At 37.8% G+C, this 18,291-nt stretch overlaps 2 protein-coding genes across 4 annotated transcripts in view; one reads left to right on the top strand and one right to left on the bottom strand.

Moving 5' to 3' along the window:
- Positions 1-5,008: 5,008 nt before the first annotated feature.
- Positions 5,009-10,228, top strand: LOC143857834 (wax ester synthase/diacylglycerol acyltransferase 11-like). The gene is made up of 7 exons (XM_077368355.1): positions 5,009-5,261; positions 6,383-6,937; positions 7,841-7,910; positions 8,015-8,085; positions 9,277-9,489; positions 9,587-9,724; positions 9,835-10,228. Exons 1-7 carry the CDS (start codon positions 5,088-5,090, stop codon positions 9,991-9,993), a joined length of 1,380 nt encoding a protein of 459 aa, XP_077224470.1. The 5' UTR covers positions 5,009-5,087; the 3' UTR covers positions 9,994-10,228.
- Positions 10,229-10,665: 437 nt separating this feature from the next.
- The window catches only part of CLF (SET domain-containing protein), a 36,104-nt gene continuing 28,478 nt past the window's right edge, over positions 10,666-18,291 (bottom strand). For all 3 annotated transcript variants that reach the window (XM_077368335.1, XM_077368325.1, XM_077368345.1), the window contains 6 exons: positions 15,369-15,500; positions 13,356-13,446; positions 13,213-13,260; positions 13,012-13,140; positions 12,860-12,937; positions 10,666-11,075 (listed from right to left, as the gene is read on the bottom strand). In XM_077368335.1, the coding sequence (XP_077224450.1) occupies positions 10,884-11,075; positions 12,860-12,937; positions 13,012-13,140; positions 13,213-13,260; positions 13,356-13,446; positions 15,369-15,500 (670 nt within the window). In that variant the 3' untranslated portion in view covers positions 10,666-10,883. The remainder of the gene's footprint in view (positions 11,076-12,859; positions 12,938-13,011; positions 13,141-13,212; positions 13,261-13,355; positions 13,447-15,368; positions 15,501-18,291) is intronic.

Genomic DNA, 18,291 nt, shown 5'->3' on the forward strand with positions numbered 1-18,291 from the left:
CCTAATAAAAATATGTTTTCAATCTAATCACATATTTTAGGATTCAAAACCTTAATTTTCACCTATCATTTTTCACTCATATTCACTACTATGTAACACACTATTGATAGTAAATTCATATCCCTACAGCCTAATCTTTGAGGGATATTTCCTTCAATAGATCTGTCCTGCATTAGCGAGGCAAAGAGAATATGTCACATATTCACTATGAGATGTGCTGTCATGACTCGAGTGCTCAGGTGTGTTGATCTTCTTATGGTTGTTGGATATCTCCTATCAGAAGCAATCCATTTGAAAGTTCATCATTATGATGTCCACATATTCCTTCACTATGGATTGTAGCTGATTTGCACAACATGAGGACGGGGGACTTCCTCCTTGACATGAAACATGTAAACCAGTACTGTCCTTTGATTCCTGAGATCGAGTCATGGTGAGAAGAGAATGACTTCCTCTTTATAAGATTTGGCTAGATCCCTTCTTTCATATGGACAAGGGTCACCTTCACGTTGGCTTTGATGATGTGTTACTTTTCCCTTAATAAACAGAATCCCTATCATATTGCTAAGGGTCTCTCCAATATGATATGAAAAGCATCCGTATCAACTACATCACTGTGTCCCTCGTCTATATTTTTCCTAATGGAAAAAGGAAATTAAACGATGTTGAGCTACCTTCTCTTCTTGGCATGCTTGAGCTATGCAATCTTATAGGGCTCTGGATGATTTCCTTTCTTGCCCTTGGGCTCATGTACCATGACTTGACAAACTACTCATTTACAACTCCCTTAATCAATAGTCATGTGACTCATGTCGCAAATCTTTCCTCCCATTATATTACATGTTCAGAATATATATTGTGATGAAACTAGTTCTCATCCAATTCTTTAGGCTGGACATCATTCTTTTAATTCCTTGAGCTTCTCCATCATCTTCTTTGCAAGTTAATTCATATTTCGGTACTTCTATTAATCCATCATCCTTATGAATCAAGGACCATTGTGTAAAACCTGGTTCTCATGAGCTTCATTGAATCACATCCGATGAGGAAGAAACCTTTTCCTTTGTAAAACCTGGTTCTCATCACCGTTGGTGTTACAAGATATTTTGCTCCACTTCAAATCTGTTCAATGGAAGTCCTAATTGGCTTCATCCTGCCGACAGGACAGTATCTCCATTCTTTAATGCTATATTTGTATGCCTGAAGACCAGATACTCCCCTGCATCTGGGGCCTTGGAGGGGCGCAGATGGGAATCAGTAGCAAGATGATTGTGCATATGGGGGAGTGGAGAGGCACCTTTCCAAGCAGCCCTACTAGGTTCTCTCTCGGGACTGCTAGGAGGGTCTGCAACGCCGTCTTCTTTTATGCTGGAAACTGTGTTCTGCAGGACTTCCACTGAAGATTGCCCACGGACCATATGTTCTCATTGACTAAGGTGTGTGTAACTGTCAGGGTGTCAGGGTCTGGTTCGCGTCATAGACTCGGTGAGTAGTAGAATAAGTAGTCAACATGGAGGAGACAAGCATTGGATTTGCCTGGAATTACCTTGGAGAATAGTGGTAAGCAGTGTTTGTTGCGTCACTTGCCTGGCGTAGACTTGGAGAGTAGGGGAATAAGTAGGGAGTGTCATTACAATATAGAGAGATAGAGAGATAGATAGAGAGCACCATTCCCAAGAAATTTCAAGCAAAACTCTACCTTTTGTGGATTTTGGCTTTCAATGTTATGAGGGGACAGGAATGTCACATCTACAGACATGCAATAATTACCCGTGAGACATCCGTGGGAGTCTTTAAGGAGTTGACGTGACACTCAAATGCCAAGCAAAATCCCTAAGGCCTGGTTTCTGTGATGGTTCCTCTTGATGTTGGAACTCGATATAGTGAAAAATATGAGGTTTGGTGGTATGTGTTTTTGGTATTTAGACTGTAGCAACATGGATAGGACAAGAGTAACAGCAATAAAGGTTGAGTCGCCAAATGAATTTGTTGCCTTGCATGTTTAGTTTAGATTATTGTTGTGCCATAGCCAAAAAAGAAAACCATAGTCAGATTTTTACTTAATGATGCGTTTTCTGAGATAGGAGTGCTCCTAAATTTTGTTGAATGTTATTAGTTGTAGCCAAGGAGTTGTTGCATTCTTCCTAAGACCTGTTCTTTGTTGACTTGGAGACTACTTTTCTTTGCCCCTCTCAGTACGGGGATAATGAGCTGGTGGACAGTATGTATTGTTTTTGGGTAACGGAAATGATAAATACACCCCTTTTCAACCATGACTACTCTTTTATTATGACTTCAATCTTTTTAGTGGACTATTTTGCCATCTTATTTTATTTGAGAAATTTTCCTCCACATTTACACTACAACAATTCATAATTCATAAAAAGGAATAGGATATTCTCACCCCTTTTTAGTTGTCTTTTCCTAAGAATAGCTGCATTCTTTCCTCTTTTTTGTCTTTTTCTAAAGGACAATTTTGGAAAAAAAAATTCTTGGTTCCCAAACTGGGGCTTCCACACAGATAACTATGGTAGCTCAGTTTTGAAATTGATAATTGGTTATGAATATATTTATATTTAGTAAACTGCATTGATTTACACAGGATTATATGTGAAATTCCAAACACCTTAATTACACAGCAAGCAAATTTTATGCTCATGACCCAACAAAATCCGAAGCGATTGCATTTGACTCCATTGGAGTGAAACAAATCAGTGGTTGTACTCATGGTTTTAAATTTCGATCGAAATACGAACTTTCTCGGTGAGAATTTTTTTATTTCGGTGGGGACTGAAACCGAAATTTGGCGAAATTTCGAATTTCGGCCTTTTCGAGAAAATACAAATTTTTTTTTTAAAAAAAAGAAAGAAATGTTACAAAATTTCGGCCGAAATGTTGGAATTTCGGTCCGAAATTTTGAAATGAATTAAATAAGCTTTTTAAATTATTACCAAATTTCGACCGGAATTTGGAAATTTCAAGGGGTTCGAAACTGATACCGAAACCGAAATTTTAAACCATGGTTGTACTAGCTGTATTGCATTTGTCAATTTCGGTGATTGGGATTCTTTTGTTTCATTCAATGCATTCGCAGTACAAGTTGAGGCAAGTGAAGGGCCAACATTTCAATTTGTGGGCTTTATCCAAATCCCCATTCCCCATCCCTGACCACTCATTCGCGAAGATGCATTTCCCTCAACACATGGAGAATCTCGCTATCAGATAGCAGAGTCAATCTATTGATTGGTATAGTTATGTTTGCTAGGCACATCTCTCCTCCTCTCCTCTATCCCCTACGAAGAAAGAAGTGCCAACCTCTCCCCTCGTCATACAGGATTCACTTATTTGGACCAAGAAGTCAGGACGGTAGCCCTTTTGAGACAAGGGGTGCCTCAAAAACCACATAGGGTGAGATGTACTGCTAAGTTTGTCATGTGCAGGGAATAATGGAATGTGAACAAAGCAAGTGAGTATTTGAAAAAGGGAAAAGAAAAAGGGAGTTATATGACTCGAGCAATTCACAATGGTTTAATCCACAGCTCTCAGGTGGAGCTTCTTAAGCCAAGCTCATCCAAGTTTGGGACTTTAAGACTCGTGAATGAGCAGTAATGTCATTTTTTACATGACCAATGTCATAATCATGATAGAGGAACTTCACTAAAAACCAATTCTTAGGGCTCCATGGAGGCTAGATCTTTCATGAGGATATTGAGAGAGAGAGAGAGAGAGAGAGAGAGAGAGAGATTACTTTTGAAGATTCTGAGGTGCTTAACTGGTTTTAAAAGGAGGTGAATAGATGATCTATAGGGAGATTTTTTAAGATTCTGAAGTGCTTTACTGATTTTAAAAGGAGGTGAATAGATCTATAGGGAGATTTTTTCTTTAGCATGTATTAGTAGATTTCAGTTGGTGTAACTAATAAACAATAATGCAGCAATATCAAATAAAACTCACGAGCTGAAAAAACTTGCCCTTACTGGACATATCACACCCAAACAAAATGAACCAGATTAGCCTTATATTTAGGGGATGATTATTGTATTTTTGTATCCAAAACTCAAATCCAAATCCAAATCCAAATACAAAAATATGAGGTATCCAAATATGGCCTCATGGTTACCAGACAGGACTTTTCCAAACCCAATCCGACCCGACGAAATGCCAACCCAGACCAACCAGAAATCTGGTTCGGGCTGAGCCCGACCCAAGTTGCACCCCTTAATATAAGGTTAATAGAGACAGATTCCCCCCCCCCCCCCCCCCCCCCACACACCCAACCCAAGTTGCACCCCTAAATATAAAGCTGATAGAGACAGATTCCCCCAACCCAAGATTGGAATGGAGGGTCAAACAAGTGTAGTTTTCAGTTTGTCAATGTTCTAGTGCCGTAAGGGTAATGTGCAGCCATTTCTGACCGTATCCTAATTAGTCCAATTTGACACAAGACCCATATAAAGCTGAACTTTCTAGACATAGTTACTACAGCTAAGGGTGTCAATTTTGGCTCGAGCTCGGAAGCTCGCTCGAGCTCGGCTCGAATCCTTAACGAGCCGAGCCGAGCCGAGCCTGGCCTAGATCGGGCTCGGTAATATATTTAAATATATATTATATATTAATATATACACTAAAAGGGTTGTCCAAGGAGTGAAAGGGGGAGGCAAAATATGTCACTTCATTTTTGGAACCCCATTTGTTACTTGGACCACCCCCCATAGTGTAAAAAAAGTAGTCAAATTACGCTAGATATGGCTGTCCAGGGAAGATGAGGGGTGTGAACTTAATATAACCCGAGCTCGGCAAGGCTCGCGAGCCTGGCCGAGCCGAGCCGAGCCTGGTTCGAGCCTGAGCCGAGTCCGAGCCCGAGCCGAGCCTAAGCCGAGCTCGGCTGGTTTACACCCCTAACTACAACTTACATAGTCATCATCAAAGTTGACCCCACATGGTGCTCCAATTAAAAATTTCATCTGCCCAGGTGTCCATTTAATTTCCTATGTATTGAATAAAATACAAGAAGACTAAAAAAACACATAAAACACAAAGCCCTTTGCTTTCTCTTCTCAGAGAGAGAGAGAGAGAGAGAGAGAGATATGGAGGAAGAAGAAGAGTTGCCTGTAACACCTGCAGGAAGGTTTTTTCTACAGCCAAAAATGCAGAACGTGATTCACTGTGTAGTGGGTGTGCACTTACCAATCGATATCGAGAATACCAAAGCTGAATTAGAGAAGACCCTCTTGAAACACCCCAGATTTTGCAGCCTCCTGGTATTATACATACCCTCTCTTCTTCTTTTTTTTATACTGGCACCCCTCTGTTTTCATGGGCTAATCTTTCATTCATCAACAACCAATCATAGAAGTTCTGAAACCAAAAATATACCCTGAGATTTTTTATGGCGGAGAGCCCTTACGGTCCGATATTTTTCAAAAAGTACTGTACGGCCCACACCATAGGATGATCCAAACCGTCCATTTGATCGGCGACATCGTAAATAGGTTGTTCCCAAAACGTCATATCCATTGGATTATCCGAACCATCCGATCTATAGAGGTTTCCATGTAGCCCCTTCATATCATAGGGTTAGGATCATTCAGTGGAAATGATTTTTTGGGTACAACCTATTTACAATGTGGACCATCAAATGGACGGTTTGGATCATCTTACGGTGTAAGCCATATAGTACTTTTTGAAAAATACTAGACCACATCGGCTTACACCGTATCAAAATTAGGAACTATGATGTATGGCCGTACAAACCCGTATTTTCTCAAAGTATGGTACGACCCACACTATAGGATGATCCTAACGGTTCGGGCCAAAATGTAACCCTAAAATTAAGGGTGGCAAAATTGGCCAAACCGAACCGGAACCGAGCTGAAACCGAACCAAAAATTCAGTTTCGGTTTAGTTAAACCAAACCGATTCAAATTCCGGTTTGGTTCGGTTTAGGGATCAAACCGAATATTTCCCAACGATTATGAGTAAGGATTGGCAAAATTGGCGGAACCGAACCGAAATCGAACCGAAAATTTAGTTCCGGTTTGGTTTTTACCAAACCGATTCAAATTTTGGTTCGGTTCGGGGGTCAAACCGAACCGAAACCGAACCATTGCCACTCCTACCTAAAATCATTTCCATAGGATGACCCTAACCCTCCGATCTATAGAAGTTTCCTTTTATAGATTGGTGCGTTAGGATCATTTTTTGGAAATGATTTCCGGGCCGCAATAGGATTGTGGCCCATCAATTGGACAGTTTGGATCATCCTATGCTGTGGGCCATATCATATTTTTTTTAAAAATACAAATTTTTAGGGCCATACATCATATAAAATCTCCAAATTTCCTTTTCATCTCTAAAATCTCACATATATGTTTATTTGAAGGTTAGAGACAAGAATGGGGTGGAACATTGGAAAAAAACCAAGGTAGAAATTGACCGACACGTGTTCATCCGGACAACCAAGCCCGAATACGAAGACTCAGAAACTGAGGAAGATTTGGTGAACCGTTACTTATCCGATCTGGCAATATCTCCACCGTTGGATGAAACAAAGCCACTATGGGAAATCCACGTGTTGCAATCTCACAAGTGTCTTGTTTTGCGGGTCCACCATGCTCTTGGTGATGGCATATCATTGATATCTCTATTCCTTGCTTGTTGTAAGAGAGTGGACAATCCTGAGCTCCCACCTACAATACCCGGGCCAAACCCGAATAGGAGAAATTCATATTCCATGTTTGGTAGGGGATGGAAATTGATTAAATCGGTGTGGTTCACGTTGATATATGTGTTGGATTTTGGTCTTCATAGTTTGTGTGTTAGGGATGCTCAGACTGTGATTAGTGGTGGGGCCGGGGTCGAGCTTTGGCCGAGGAGTTTGGCAACAGCAAGATTTAGCCTTGATGACATGAAAGTGGTGAAGAAGGCCGTCAATGGGGTAAGGAAATGTTTGTTCTATTGGCTTTAATTCAAACTTGTATTCATCATTTAGCAGGGGTGAAGCTGAAGCTTGGGTTGGAATCAAAATCAACCCAACCTGATTTTATGGTAAAAGCTCAACCCGAATTCCTAAGTCTAACCAAGTTGAGCTCCTAATTTTTTGTTGGTCTATTCCTCATTAGGATGATCATGTAGTTTGTACATTGTTGTTTTTCATTAGCCCTTGGTAGGTTGTAGCAGCATGCTAAGTTAGGTCCTTGGTGGCCCGTTCTCTGTATTTCTCCGTTTCTTTTAATATATCTGGTGGGGGTCTTGCCTAACCGCAGCTTAATCATCAAAAAAAAAAAAAAAAAAATTCCGAATCTTTCGATTTGTGAAGGTTTCTGTGTTGTCATTTTAAAACATTTGTATTCACATGTGAGGGGGAGCGTTGAAATATAAATGATAAAATAACACCAACTCTAACACCACATTATCATATTAAATCTCATTATTTTGTAACACTACACTTGATGATGTATACATAGAAATGGAAAAACCAAATTAAACAATGAGAAGTAACATGGTTGGAGTTGTGTGAATTTATGCGTGTCAATGCTCCTTTCTTTTCTTCTTATAGTATTTTAAGTAAAAAAAAAAAAAAATTCTGTCAGTTGAGCTTAATTTTGGAATTTCGGTCCGGAATTTCGAACCAAATTACCAAATTTCAGAAAGAAATTTCGGTTTTCGTTGGGGTCCGAAACGGTTACTGAAACCGAAATTTTAAACCATGCTCAAGGGAGTCAAGGGTACCTGAATTTTCTTCCAATTCTTTTATCATTTTTCCTCCACACTTTCCTTTTTAAAGTTAATTACATGTTTAAAATCGTTGTAATAATGTGTGGATGTATGATGTTTACAGACCATTAACGATGTTCTCTTCGGGATCATTTCATTTGGATTAGCTACATATTTGGAGCTTCGAGGAACAAGTAAAATGCTTTTACACTACTAACATTCCTTTTATGGTTTCATCTTATCAAGATTTCCAACACTTGATTAGCCTAACTCATCATCTTCCAATTTTCTCTACTAGAATCATCACAAAAAAGGCTTCGAATCACTGGGTTGGCATTGGTTAATACAAGACATAGTCCTGGATTGCAGGTTTTACTTCAACCTTTTATTTTTATTTTTTGTCTCATTTATATTATTTCTCCTTCTTTTATTTAAACATGTTAGATTGTGGCCGTCGATCGTAGATCTATGATGATTAGATCATGGCTTCTGACTATCATCATCACGTGAAAGAACACCGACACATATGATATGGCAAACCCACTTGAATTTGATTTTGATTTTTAAATTAAATTTAAATTTAATATTTTATATAAAATCAATTTCAATAGAGATGTGTTTATAAAAAACAAGGCATTTGGATTGAGGATTTTGGGAGAGGATGAGTCATACCATGATGAGTCAGATGGATGTGTGACCCATCATGTGGTTAGACAAATATCCCATCTAGTTAGGGGTGGCAATGGTTCGGTTTCTGTTCGGTTCAACCCCCAAACCAAAACCAAACCGAAATTTGCCAAACCAAAACCAAATTTTCGGTTCGGCCAATTTTCCCACCCCTTCCTCATAATCATTGGAAATATTCGGTTTCGGCCCCAAACCGAACCAAACCGAAATTTGAATCGGTTTGGTTTAACCAAACTGAAACCAAGTTTCCGGTTCGGTTTCGGTTCAGTTCCGTTCCGGTTCGGCCAATTTTGCCACCCCCACATCTAGTGAGAGGTTGATTGTTTTAAATTGCTATGTATAATTGGTGGAGACAATGTTTTGGATTTTGAGAAACAATTGTCAGTCCAAAACTGATTATTGGACTCCAATTTAGCTAAATTTGGAGTCCAATAATCAGTTTTGGACTCAATTGATTCTCAAAACCCAAAACAAACAGGGCTTAAGAGATCCCTCTAATACGATGTGGACAAGCAATAATCTACCGAAGGATGAATTTTCAGAGAAGAGAAAAATCAAATCTATTTTGAGATATTTGAAAATCAATGGCTACCTGAGTGAACAAGAGAGATTTGATTGGAAATCTTATACCCATACTCTCCCAGATTTCTTCTTTGGAGTGCTTCATCTTCCCCATCTTTGATTTTCAAAACAATAGCCTAATCCATTCAAGTGGGTTGTCTTGTTCAACTTTTCCATTGATAAGATTTCGAATTGATTTAGCCCAATTCATGTTGTTCCATTGATAAGATTTCGAATTGATTTTCAAAACAATAGCCTAATTCATGTTGTTCCATTGGGATAGATGATCAAGTTGAATTTTTTTTCCTGCAGGATCTCCAAAGTTTGATGAGAAAGAAGTCGAAATCAAGATGGGGAAATCAAATGGGGTACATTCTTCTCCCTTTGTATCTGCAAGAAAAGGTTGACAGCCCTCTTGAATATGTGAAGCGTGCTAAAACCATGCTTGATAAAAAGAAGCTTTCATTGGAGGCACGTTGTTCTTACAAGTTGGGGTCTTTTGTTATGTCTCTCTTTGGGCCAAAGGTGAAAAAAATTCTTACCAGAATAACCCAATTCTGAAATTGGAACCATCCCTCCCTCTCTCTGGTTTGGTTATATGAGTCTGATTCTTCTCTTGCAGATTGCAACCTCAATCAATTATAACATTATTGCAAACACAACCTTCACAATCTCAAATGTGGTGGGTCCAAAAGATGAGATGATGTTTGCTGGGAACCCTATAACATATATTCGCACCACCTCAACCAGCATACCTCATGTGAGATCTCGAAACCTCTCTCAAAATTTTCACTGTTCTACTCTCCTGTTTTTGCATTAGAGAGAACCACAGATTCTTATCTAATATGTTTCTACTTGTTCTGGGTACAGGCAATAACAATGCACATGATGAGTTATATGGACAAGGCAGAGATGCAAATTCTAGTGGCCAAAGAGATCATCCCCGACCCTCGAGTCCTCGCCAAGTGTTTCCAAGATGCATTGCTGGAAATGAAGATTGCTGCTTCTACCAAGATCAAAGAGGGATGAAATTCTTGATTTTTCAGCTTCTTCATCTTAAGGCTTTCAATCTCTTGCAGATTTAGTGAGAGGTTTACAAATATGGAAGAAATACATGTAAAAGTGATTATATCTTTCTTTTTTGTATTGGAAGATAAGATGAAAAGCTCATACAACAGATCATGTTGACAGTCATTTATAATTTGTAAAATTTGATAAGTTTCTGGAGTAAGAGAAAGGAGAAAGTTTTGGAGCACAGAAACAATATTGGTTACGTTAGATACTAGAATACTCCAAGCTGTATCTAGACCTAAAATATATAGGACATATGAACAAAACAAGGGTGAATGAGAGGGCTAAATATCTAAAGGAGATTTGAACAAAACAAGGAAGCAGAAGGGTGAATGACAGAGCTAAATATCTCAAGGAGAATTGAACAAAACAAGGAAGCAGAAGGGTGAATGACAAAGCTAAATATCTCTAGGAGATTTGAACAAAACAAGGAAGCAAAAGGGTGAATGAGAAAGCAGCTTATATTGAAAATGAAATGGGTTCTCTCATATAGGCCATTCTTATCTTTCTCTCATATATGTTGACTTTTCCTTACCCTAACCCAACCCAACCCAAATTGACATCATGTTGAACCCGTCAGGCTCGGGTTGAGCCTGGCCCAAATCATTGTAAACATGGAAGCAATTGCAATTAAAAAAAGGAATAAAAAGTTGGTTAGGATTACTCAGAAAGTACATTTAATGTCGAGAATTACAATGCAATTTGAAGATGAAGGCTGTCCACCTCATTGTAGAGTTGTAAATTCTGTATCAACATCAAAAAGAGGATTAAATGTTCCCCTGTGAATGAATTGCCAAAATATAAATGTCTAATGCAAAAAATCATGACATTAAAAAGCTTGATTTGATTCAAGCAAGCTTCTTTGCACGACCACTAGAAGGAAGTGTTTCATCCTTTTTCGAACACGGAGCATCGGGCTTCCTCGCCCAAGCAGGTGCTCTGTCTGGCTCATAACGGTAATCATAAAAGAGCTCCTCTCCGGCGCTTATCCGTTCCTTGGCAAATATTCCAACTCTGTGATCACCCGCAACCATGATGACCTATCACCATCATTGTTGTGTGAGAGAGAGCGAGAGAGAAAGATACCATACCATGAGAAATAAAAATAAAAATAAAATGAGGAATGATAGTTGCATGCGCAAGGTCTACCGAAGCTATGTCCACAAATATTTCCGATATTTTCAAAATATAGCAATTTTATCATGACATTTTGATAAAACGACAAAATCTCAATAAATTCTTGAGAATTTAAAAAAAATAGAGATATTTTCATTTATCACGATAATGTCACAACAATATCACAATATTTTTACAATATTTAATATTTTTTTCTGAATTTATATATTTTTAAATAATTCTATTTTACTATTTTTTCCTGGTATAAACCAATATAAATATATATATATATATATATATATATATTATATATATATATATATATAGCAGAAGAGAAAAGGAGAGAATTTTTTGAATTATTTCAAAATTCTATGAGAATTACACATCACTTTTTTTGACTTTTTTTAACAAAGGCACCCATTCAACCCACATATTTTCAATCCTACCCCCTCTTTTATGCTTTTTAACAAAGGCACTCATTAAAGCCACATAATTTCAATCCTACCCCCTCCTTTATGCTTTTTAACAAAGGCACCCATGAAAGCCACATAATTTCAATCTTACCCCCCTCCTTTATGATTTTTTTACCATCCGATTTAAGAGGAACAACATATTATGGAAACCTCTATAGATTGGAGGGCTAGGGTCAGCCTATGGAAATGATTTTTGGGGCACAACCTATTGTGTTGTGTTCCATCACATGGACGGTTTGGATCAACCTATGATGCGGTCCGTACAGTTCTTTGTCGGCCCGTGCATTGCACGGGGTTTTTTACTAGTCTATATATATATATATATGGGAAAGGTGTGCGTACTCGGTCGAGTAGATAAGCTTATCTACTCGGTCGGGTTAAAAACAGTGGGGCCCACATTTTTGGGGTGATCCAAACCATTCATTTGAAAGGCCCTTACCTAGATAGGGTGTCCACAAAAAATCAGCCCCATAGGATCATCCTAACCCATGCAACAGTGGAGGGAAAAATGGGGAAAAATGGACAAACACAGCTTGTCCACAAATCTGCCCATTTTCCCTCCACTGTTGGATGGGTTAGGATGATCCTATGGGGCTGATTTTTTGTGGACACCCTATCTAGGTAAAGGCCTTTCAAATGAATGGTTTGGATCACCCCAAAAATGTGGGCCCCCACTGTTTTTAACCTGACCGAATAGATAAGCTTATCTACTCGACCGAGTACGCACACCTTTCCCTATATATATATATATATATGAGGAAAGTATAAAAGATAAATAACGCCTTTCTCCAACAGCTTAAGCTTTTGGAGAAGTTGGTAAGTTAACATGGTATCAGAGCCAAAGGTCTCGAGTTCAAACCTCCCGGATAACAAAAATCCACATGCAATGGACGGCCCAAATTGGGACCAAATGTGCCACGTGTTTGCCAAGTGGGCCACAAATGCAGGGGAGTGTTAAGTATAAAAGATAAATAACGCCTTTCTCCAATAGCTGAAGCTTTTGGAGAAGTTGGTAAGTTGACATATATATCCCAGGAATGTCCCTTGCTGAGAAATTCGTGAGAAAGATATTTGTGACATAGTACAGAAGCACCTAAAATATGATTTCAAATATATAAATAAATAGCATGATATTTAATTCGGAGTGACATATGTTTGAAACATGATAGTTTGACTAATAGAACTATCCATGAAAAATCTGATATAAGAGAGAGAGAGAGAGAGAGAGAGAGAACCTTGGCATAGCAATTGGGATCTGGTGAATGATTGGCAAATTTCAGCTTGTCACCCTTCCGATAAGCGTCCAGAACAAACTGTGAATGACAAAATATTAGAATAATACCATGATTTGCACATAACTCAACATTTATAAAAGATAACAGCATACCTGATCGTTCAAATTGAAGAGAAATGATGAATTTTCACGGTCGTAGATTTTTCCGCGCTTGTCAGCCTCTCTATGTGAGATCAATTCTCCAGTGTATTCCCCTAGGTATTCATGTTTGCTCACGCTATTCTGAAGAACAAAATGAACATTTATTACCAAAGAAAACAAAGGAATCAATTATTTTTCTGAGAGTGAAACTACCTTTAGGAAAGCCCCCCAGCCGGAAACATCAGATCTTCCAAGTAAGACCTGTACATGCAAGTGAATAAAGCATAATATTGCCAGAATATTGCACAATAAATTCAGCATCAACTCTATAGCCTTAAAAGAAAAATAATAATTACCCTTTGTTGTTGTTTAAGGAGAAGTTTCATATTCTGACATTCATAATTATCACCTGTTTGGGGAGGACCTCCAAGAGTATCATCACCGCAACTGGAAGGGTAAATCAAACAACTCCAATCAAAAGAAGGCAACAACAAAGTAAGGCAAGTAAATCATAGCTATGAAAGTGGCTGTAAAGACAACAATATCAAAAAAATACAATGCCAGCAAATTTTCAAAGGATGAGAGAAGAAAAGAGAAAATAACAAACTATCCAATGAGACTAACGAGTAGGACTCAATGGCCTTCCTTCACGAAAAGTCCAAAAAATATAAATCAAACCATAGTTACCAAAAGTGCAAAGAAGCGAGAGTATGATACAAAGCAAAAGAATGTATGTACCATGTGAATGCATGAGCTAGTGGTATCTATTGCCCAATCAAAATGTACGACATATCACAATGATGCAACTAACATTGGATGAGTCCATAAGCCATGATATACATCTAACATATTTAGTAAACATGCCATTAAAAAACATATTTAGCAAATACAAATAAGTCTCATGAATCAAGCAAGTTATCAAAATTTATAAGATGTCGGCTATTTTGTGAAAGAAGACATAGATAAATGTGATGTGTTTGTGTGTGAACCCATGTCAATGGCATACATGATGCATCTTTCAAAAAAGATACAGCCTAAATGTGAGGTCAAACAAGCAGGGAGAACCTAACATTCCAGAGGGCATAATTTTGTGGCCAAATATATGATTTTGTCTAATCTATATTTTGTTTTGGAGATATTTGTGAACGTCAGCAGCACGGAACAGTTCTTGATTTCATAAAACCTCGAAATAGCTCCAGTTTGCGTGTTTTATCTGCGAATAAAAAATATTCAAAAGCATGACCAAGTCTTCTCTTCAAATGGCATAGATCATGGACTCTTATCTCATATTATGCCACAACTGAAAAGCCAAGATCTACAAAAATGTTTATTTGCGACTAAATGTAAAGAACATAACCAAAAAGGAGGAATCCAAGGGCATACAAATCCACCCTAGTATTTGTGCCAAAAAGAGGGCGAGCCTTGGCAGAACGGTAAGGTTGCTCCATTGTGACCTGGTGGTCACAGGTTCGAGTCACGGAAACAGCCTCTCAGCAAAGCAGAGGCAACCTGGTGGTCATGGGTTCGAGTCACGGAAACAGCCTCTCTGCAAAGCAGAGGTAAGGCTGCGTACATCTAGCCCTCCCCAGACCCTGCAATGGCGGGAGCCTCGTGCACTGGGCCGCCCTTCTATTTGTGCCACACGAATGCACAATGTATTAAGGTAGACCCAATTATCATCCAAGCATCATCTCATGCACATCTCATCTAGGTATAAGTATAACATGCATGTATAAATTTTTTCCAATGACATAATGTCTTCACATTTTACATATAAAGTGTAGTCTTCTGAATGTTTGCCCTATTTCGATGGCTTCTAGAATATTTTCAGTTTGGATGGGTAATTTATTGCTAAATAATGATAATTTACTTTCAATTTGTTGAATTGATTAGAACAATCTAGTTCTATTAAGATTGTTCTATTAATAGGGCAAGGCAATATATACAAATTTAGAATTACAATACAGGGAAGTATACAACGACGTGATATGAAATAATATGGTTCTGCAGATCACTTTGGTATACAAAATAAGCTCAAATATTTATCTTCCTTTTCAAATTATGTCGGTCTAGTCATTAAGTTATCACGGCACCATTTGGAGGTTTAAACCTCATGCCACTTCTTCTAGTAGTATAGTTCAGCCATCCGGAAGATTTTAACAACCTTGCCTTTGAAACATTGATTCAGAAAAGGTTTAACCACGAGACAATTTGTAAAAATATTCAATATTAACAGGAAATAATCCAATTATACCACAATGATAAAAATAAAACTGACAAGGTATTTGAAAACAGTGTATTTAAGACACAAAAGTTTTGAAACACATCATTAGTAGAATGTAAGAAAGGAATCAGGAATGAGAACTTACCCAATCCAGCAATTTCTACAGACATCTGGATCGCATTCCCTGCCAGCAGCAAAGCATGGGCATTGACGACTTCGACATTGACTCTTAGCACAATGACAACCTCTAAACCGATTCTTGCAACTCTTGGGACACCTATTTAGAAAGTGGAATTAAATAAAGGCAGTGTGATCAATATCAATAAATATTTAAGTTAACCATTCAAAAAAAAAAATATTTAAGTTGGAATGAAATGATGGAAACAATAAATGAATGCCAAGGAATATTATAAAATGCCCCCATAAAAATGATCAGACACATAAATTAGCCAAGTGAAATATATTCATGCATGACTAAATCACATTTATTACACACAAGGACCAAATGTTCATGTAAAAATACCATACAAACTAGATGACCTGAACAGAAGCCCTTGACATGAAACTGATAAACTGAATCACTAAAATGTATTTAGGTTAAAAGCGAGCAGCTAACTTAATAAAGCTTAATCAAAGAAATATGTGCATTCTAAAGAGAAGATGCCAATGCTGGTGCCACAGAAAGCACTTCAAACCAATATCCAAACTTCATTTGAATTCAAAATTGTCACTAAATCAGGAAATCAAGCAAGGCTAAGACAAACAAAAAAAGAGCAAAGTCTGGGCAAGTAGAAAGCCGCGGCTGCAAACAAGCCATTTCGCAGATGGTTTGTTGCATGTCAGACAAGCCACATAGGCTCACTTTTGAGCAGCTTTTGTCCTAATTCACGAGGTGGCTGGTCTGACATGCAACAAACCATATGCGAAATGCCTTTTGCAATGGACGCTAGCAAATCCCACAAACAGTTTTCCCTATATATATATATATATATGAGAGAAGAGAAGGTACTCCCTGGAGTAGATAACTTATCTACTCCCTACCTCAAACTAACAGTTGGAGCCACATTGTTTGGATGATCCAAAGCATTCAATTGATGTGCCCTCACATAGATAGGGTGTGCCCAAAAAATCAGCTCGATAGGATCATCCTAACCCTATGAACTGTGGGGGCAAAAAATGGACAGATTTGTGCAGGTTTATACACGTCCATTTTTGCCTCCACAGTTCATAGGGTTAGGATGATCCTATCGAGCTGATTTTTTGGGCACACCCTATCTATGTGAGGGCGCATCAAATGAATGCTTTGGATCATCCAAACAATGTGGCTCCAACTGTTATTTTGAGGTAAGGAGTAGATAAGTTATCTACTCCAGGGAGTACCTTCTCTTTTCTATATATATATATATATATATATATATATATATATATATATATATATATATATAGAGAGAGAGAGAGAGAGAGAGAGAGAGAGGAAAATGATTGTGAGCTTGAAGCTCATATAGCTTATATGAGCTTGAGGGCCCAAACACATGGGTCCCACAATTTTTGTGGTGATCCAAACCATTCATTTGCAAGGCCCCATCATAGATAGGGTGTGTACCAAAAATCAGCTCCATTGGATCATCCTAACCCTTCCAAAAGCAGAGGGCAAAAATGGGCAGATTTGTGGCAAAGGGTGCTGTCCATTTTTCCTTCCACTTTTGGATGGGTTAGGATGATCCTATGGAGCTGATTTTTTGTACACACCCTATCTATGAAAGGGCCTTTCAAATGAATTCTTTGGATCATCCTAACAATGTGGGCCCACATGTGTTTGGGCCCTGAAGCTCATATAAGCTATATAAGCTTCAAGCTCACAATCATTTTTCCTCATATCTATATATATATATTACAATCTGATACAATTCGTCCCCTGTTACAATTTACGATTCGTTTCCGATTTTCAAAACATCGAATAGGGGAATAACCCATTTGGACTTATTAAAAATAGGTTCAAGACCCAAATCTAAAAAGAGAAAAGGTCAAATTTCTATTTCTAGAAAAAAATTCAACCTTTTTCGGTCATTTCGGGCTGGATCAAAATCTAAACTTCCAAACGATAGGGTATTTTTCCAATTTTAAAAAATCATAAATTCTATCGTGTCCAAACATTATTAAATCCAAAAAGGTCCCCGTAAAAATCTCATAATTTGGTCTCTAGAAATTTTCCATCTAGTCAGTGATATAGGATCACAAAGGAAAAGCTATGATAAAAAATTGATGTAGGCTAGGGCAGAGAAATAGAAGAAAGAGGAGAAAGGAGAAGGGAAGAGAACAAAAGAGGAGGAGGATAATAGAAGAGAATAAGGAGGAAGAAGAGATCTTTAGAGGGGAGAAATCTGTATTCAATCTTTATTCATCCAAACTAAAAATATTTAATATATGTGGCCTATTTATAGGCAGTTGAAACAAAATTCCATAGAAAATAAATAAATTCTCTAACTCTAAATAACATTTAAAATAAAAGCCCTAAATTTAAATACCATGGAAATAAAAATCCTAGAAACTAAATAACATGGAAATAAATCCCTAAAAAATCCTAAAGGGCAAATATGCCTCTTATTGGGCCTACAATCTGCATTAGCCAGGCACTGGTCAATGGGCATTTCAGTCGACAATCATTTTTCTTCAAGTATATGTTGGATCTTTACAACCTTGACGTTATGATGGATCGGGTTGAAGAGGATGACCATGTTGTTACATTTTTTATTTTTATGGATTTTTTAAAAATTTTAACTATTAAAAAAATTTCTCTCGTTGTAGTGTCTTTTCCGAAATGAAACGCAGAAATGGATGAAACGCCGAAACGTTCCATTCCATTGACCAAAACAGAACGAAACATACAACTAAGAACCCGTATGTCAGGTTTAAGATCAAGTCGATCAATAAATCCTCCATTCGAGACTGAGGCTGATCATATCCGACTGTGGCTTTAAGATCATATTTGACCACTCGAATCTTTAGCATGATTGAGTAAAAAACGATATTTCACATGAACTTTTGAAACTTAAAATTAAAAAACAGGA

Source organism: Tasmannia lanceolata, unplaced genomic scaffold, assembly GCF_043159265.1.
Source record: "Tasmannia lanceolata isolate RefF3 unplaced genomic scaffold, GAP_Taslan_0.1 ptg000003l, whole genome shotgun sequence".
NCBI lineage: Eukaryota > Viridiplantae > Streptophyta > Magnoliopsida > Canellales > Winteraceae > Tasmannia > Tasmannia lanceolata.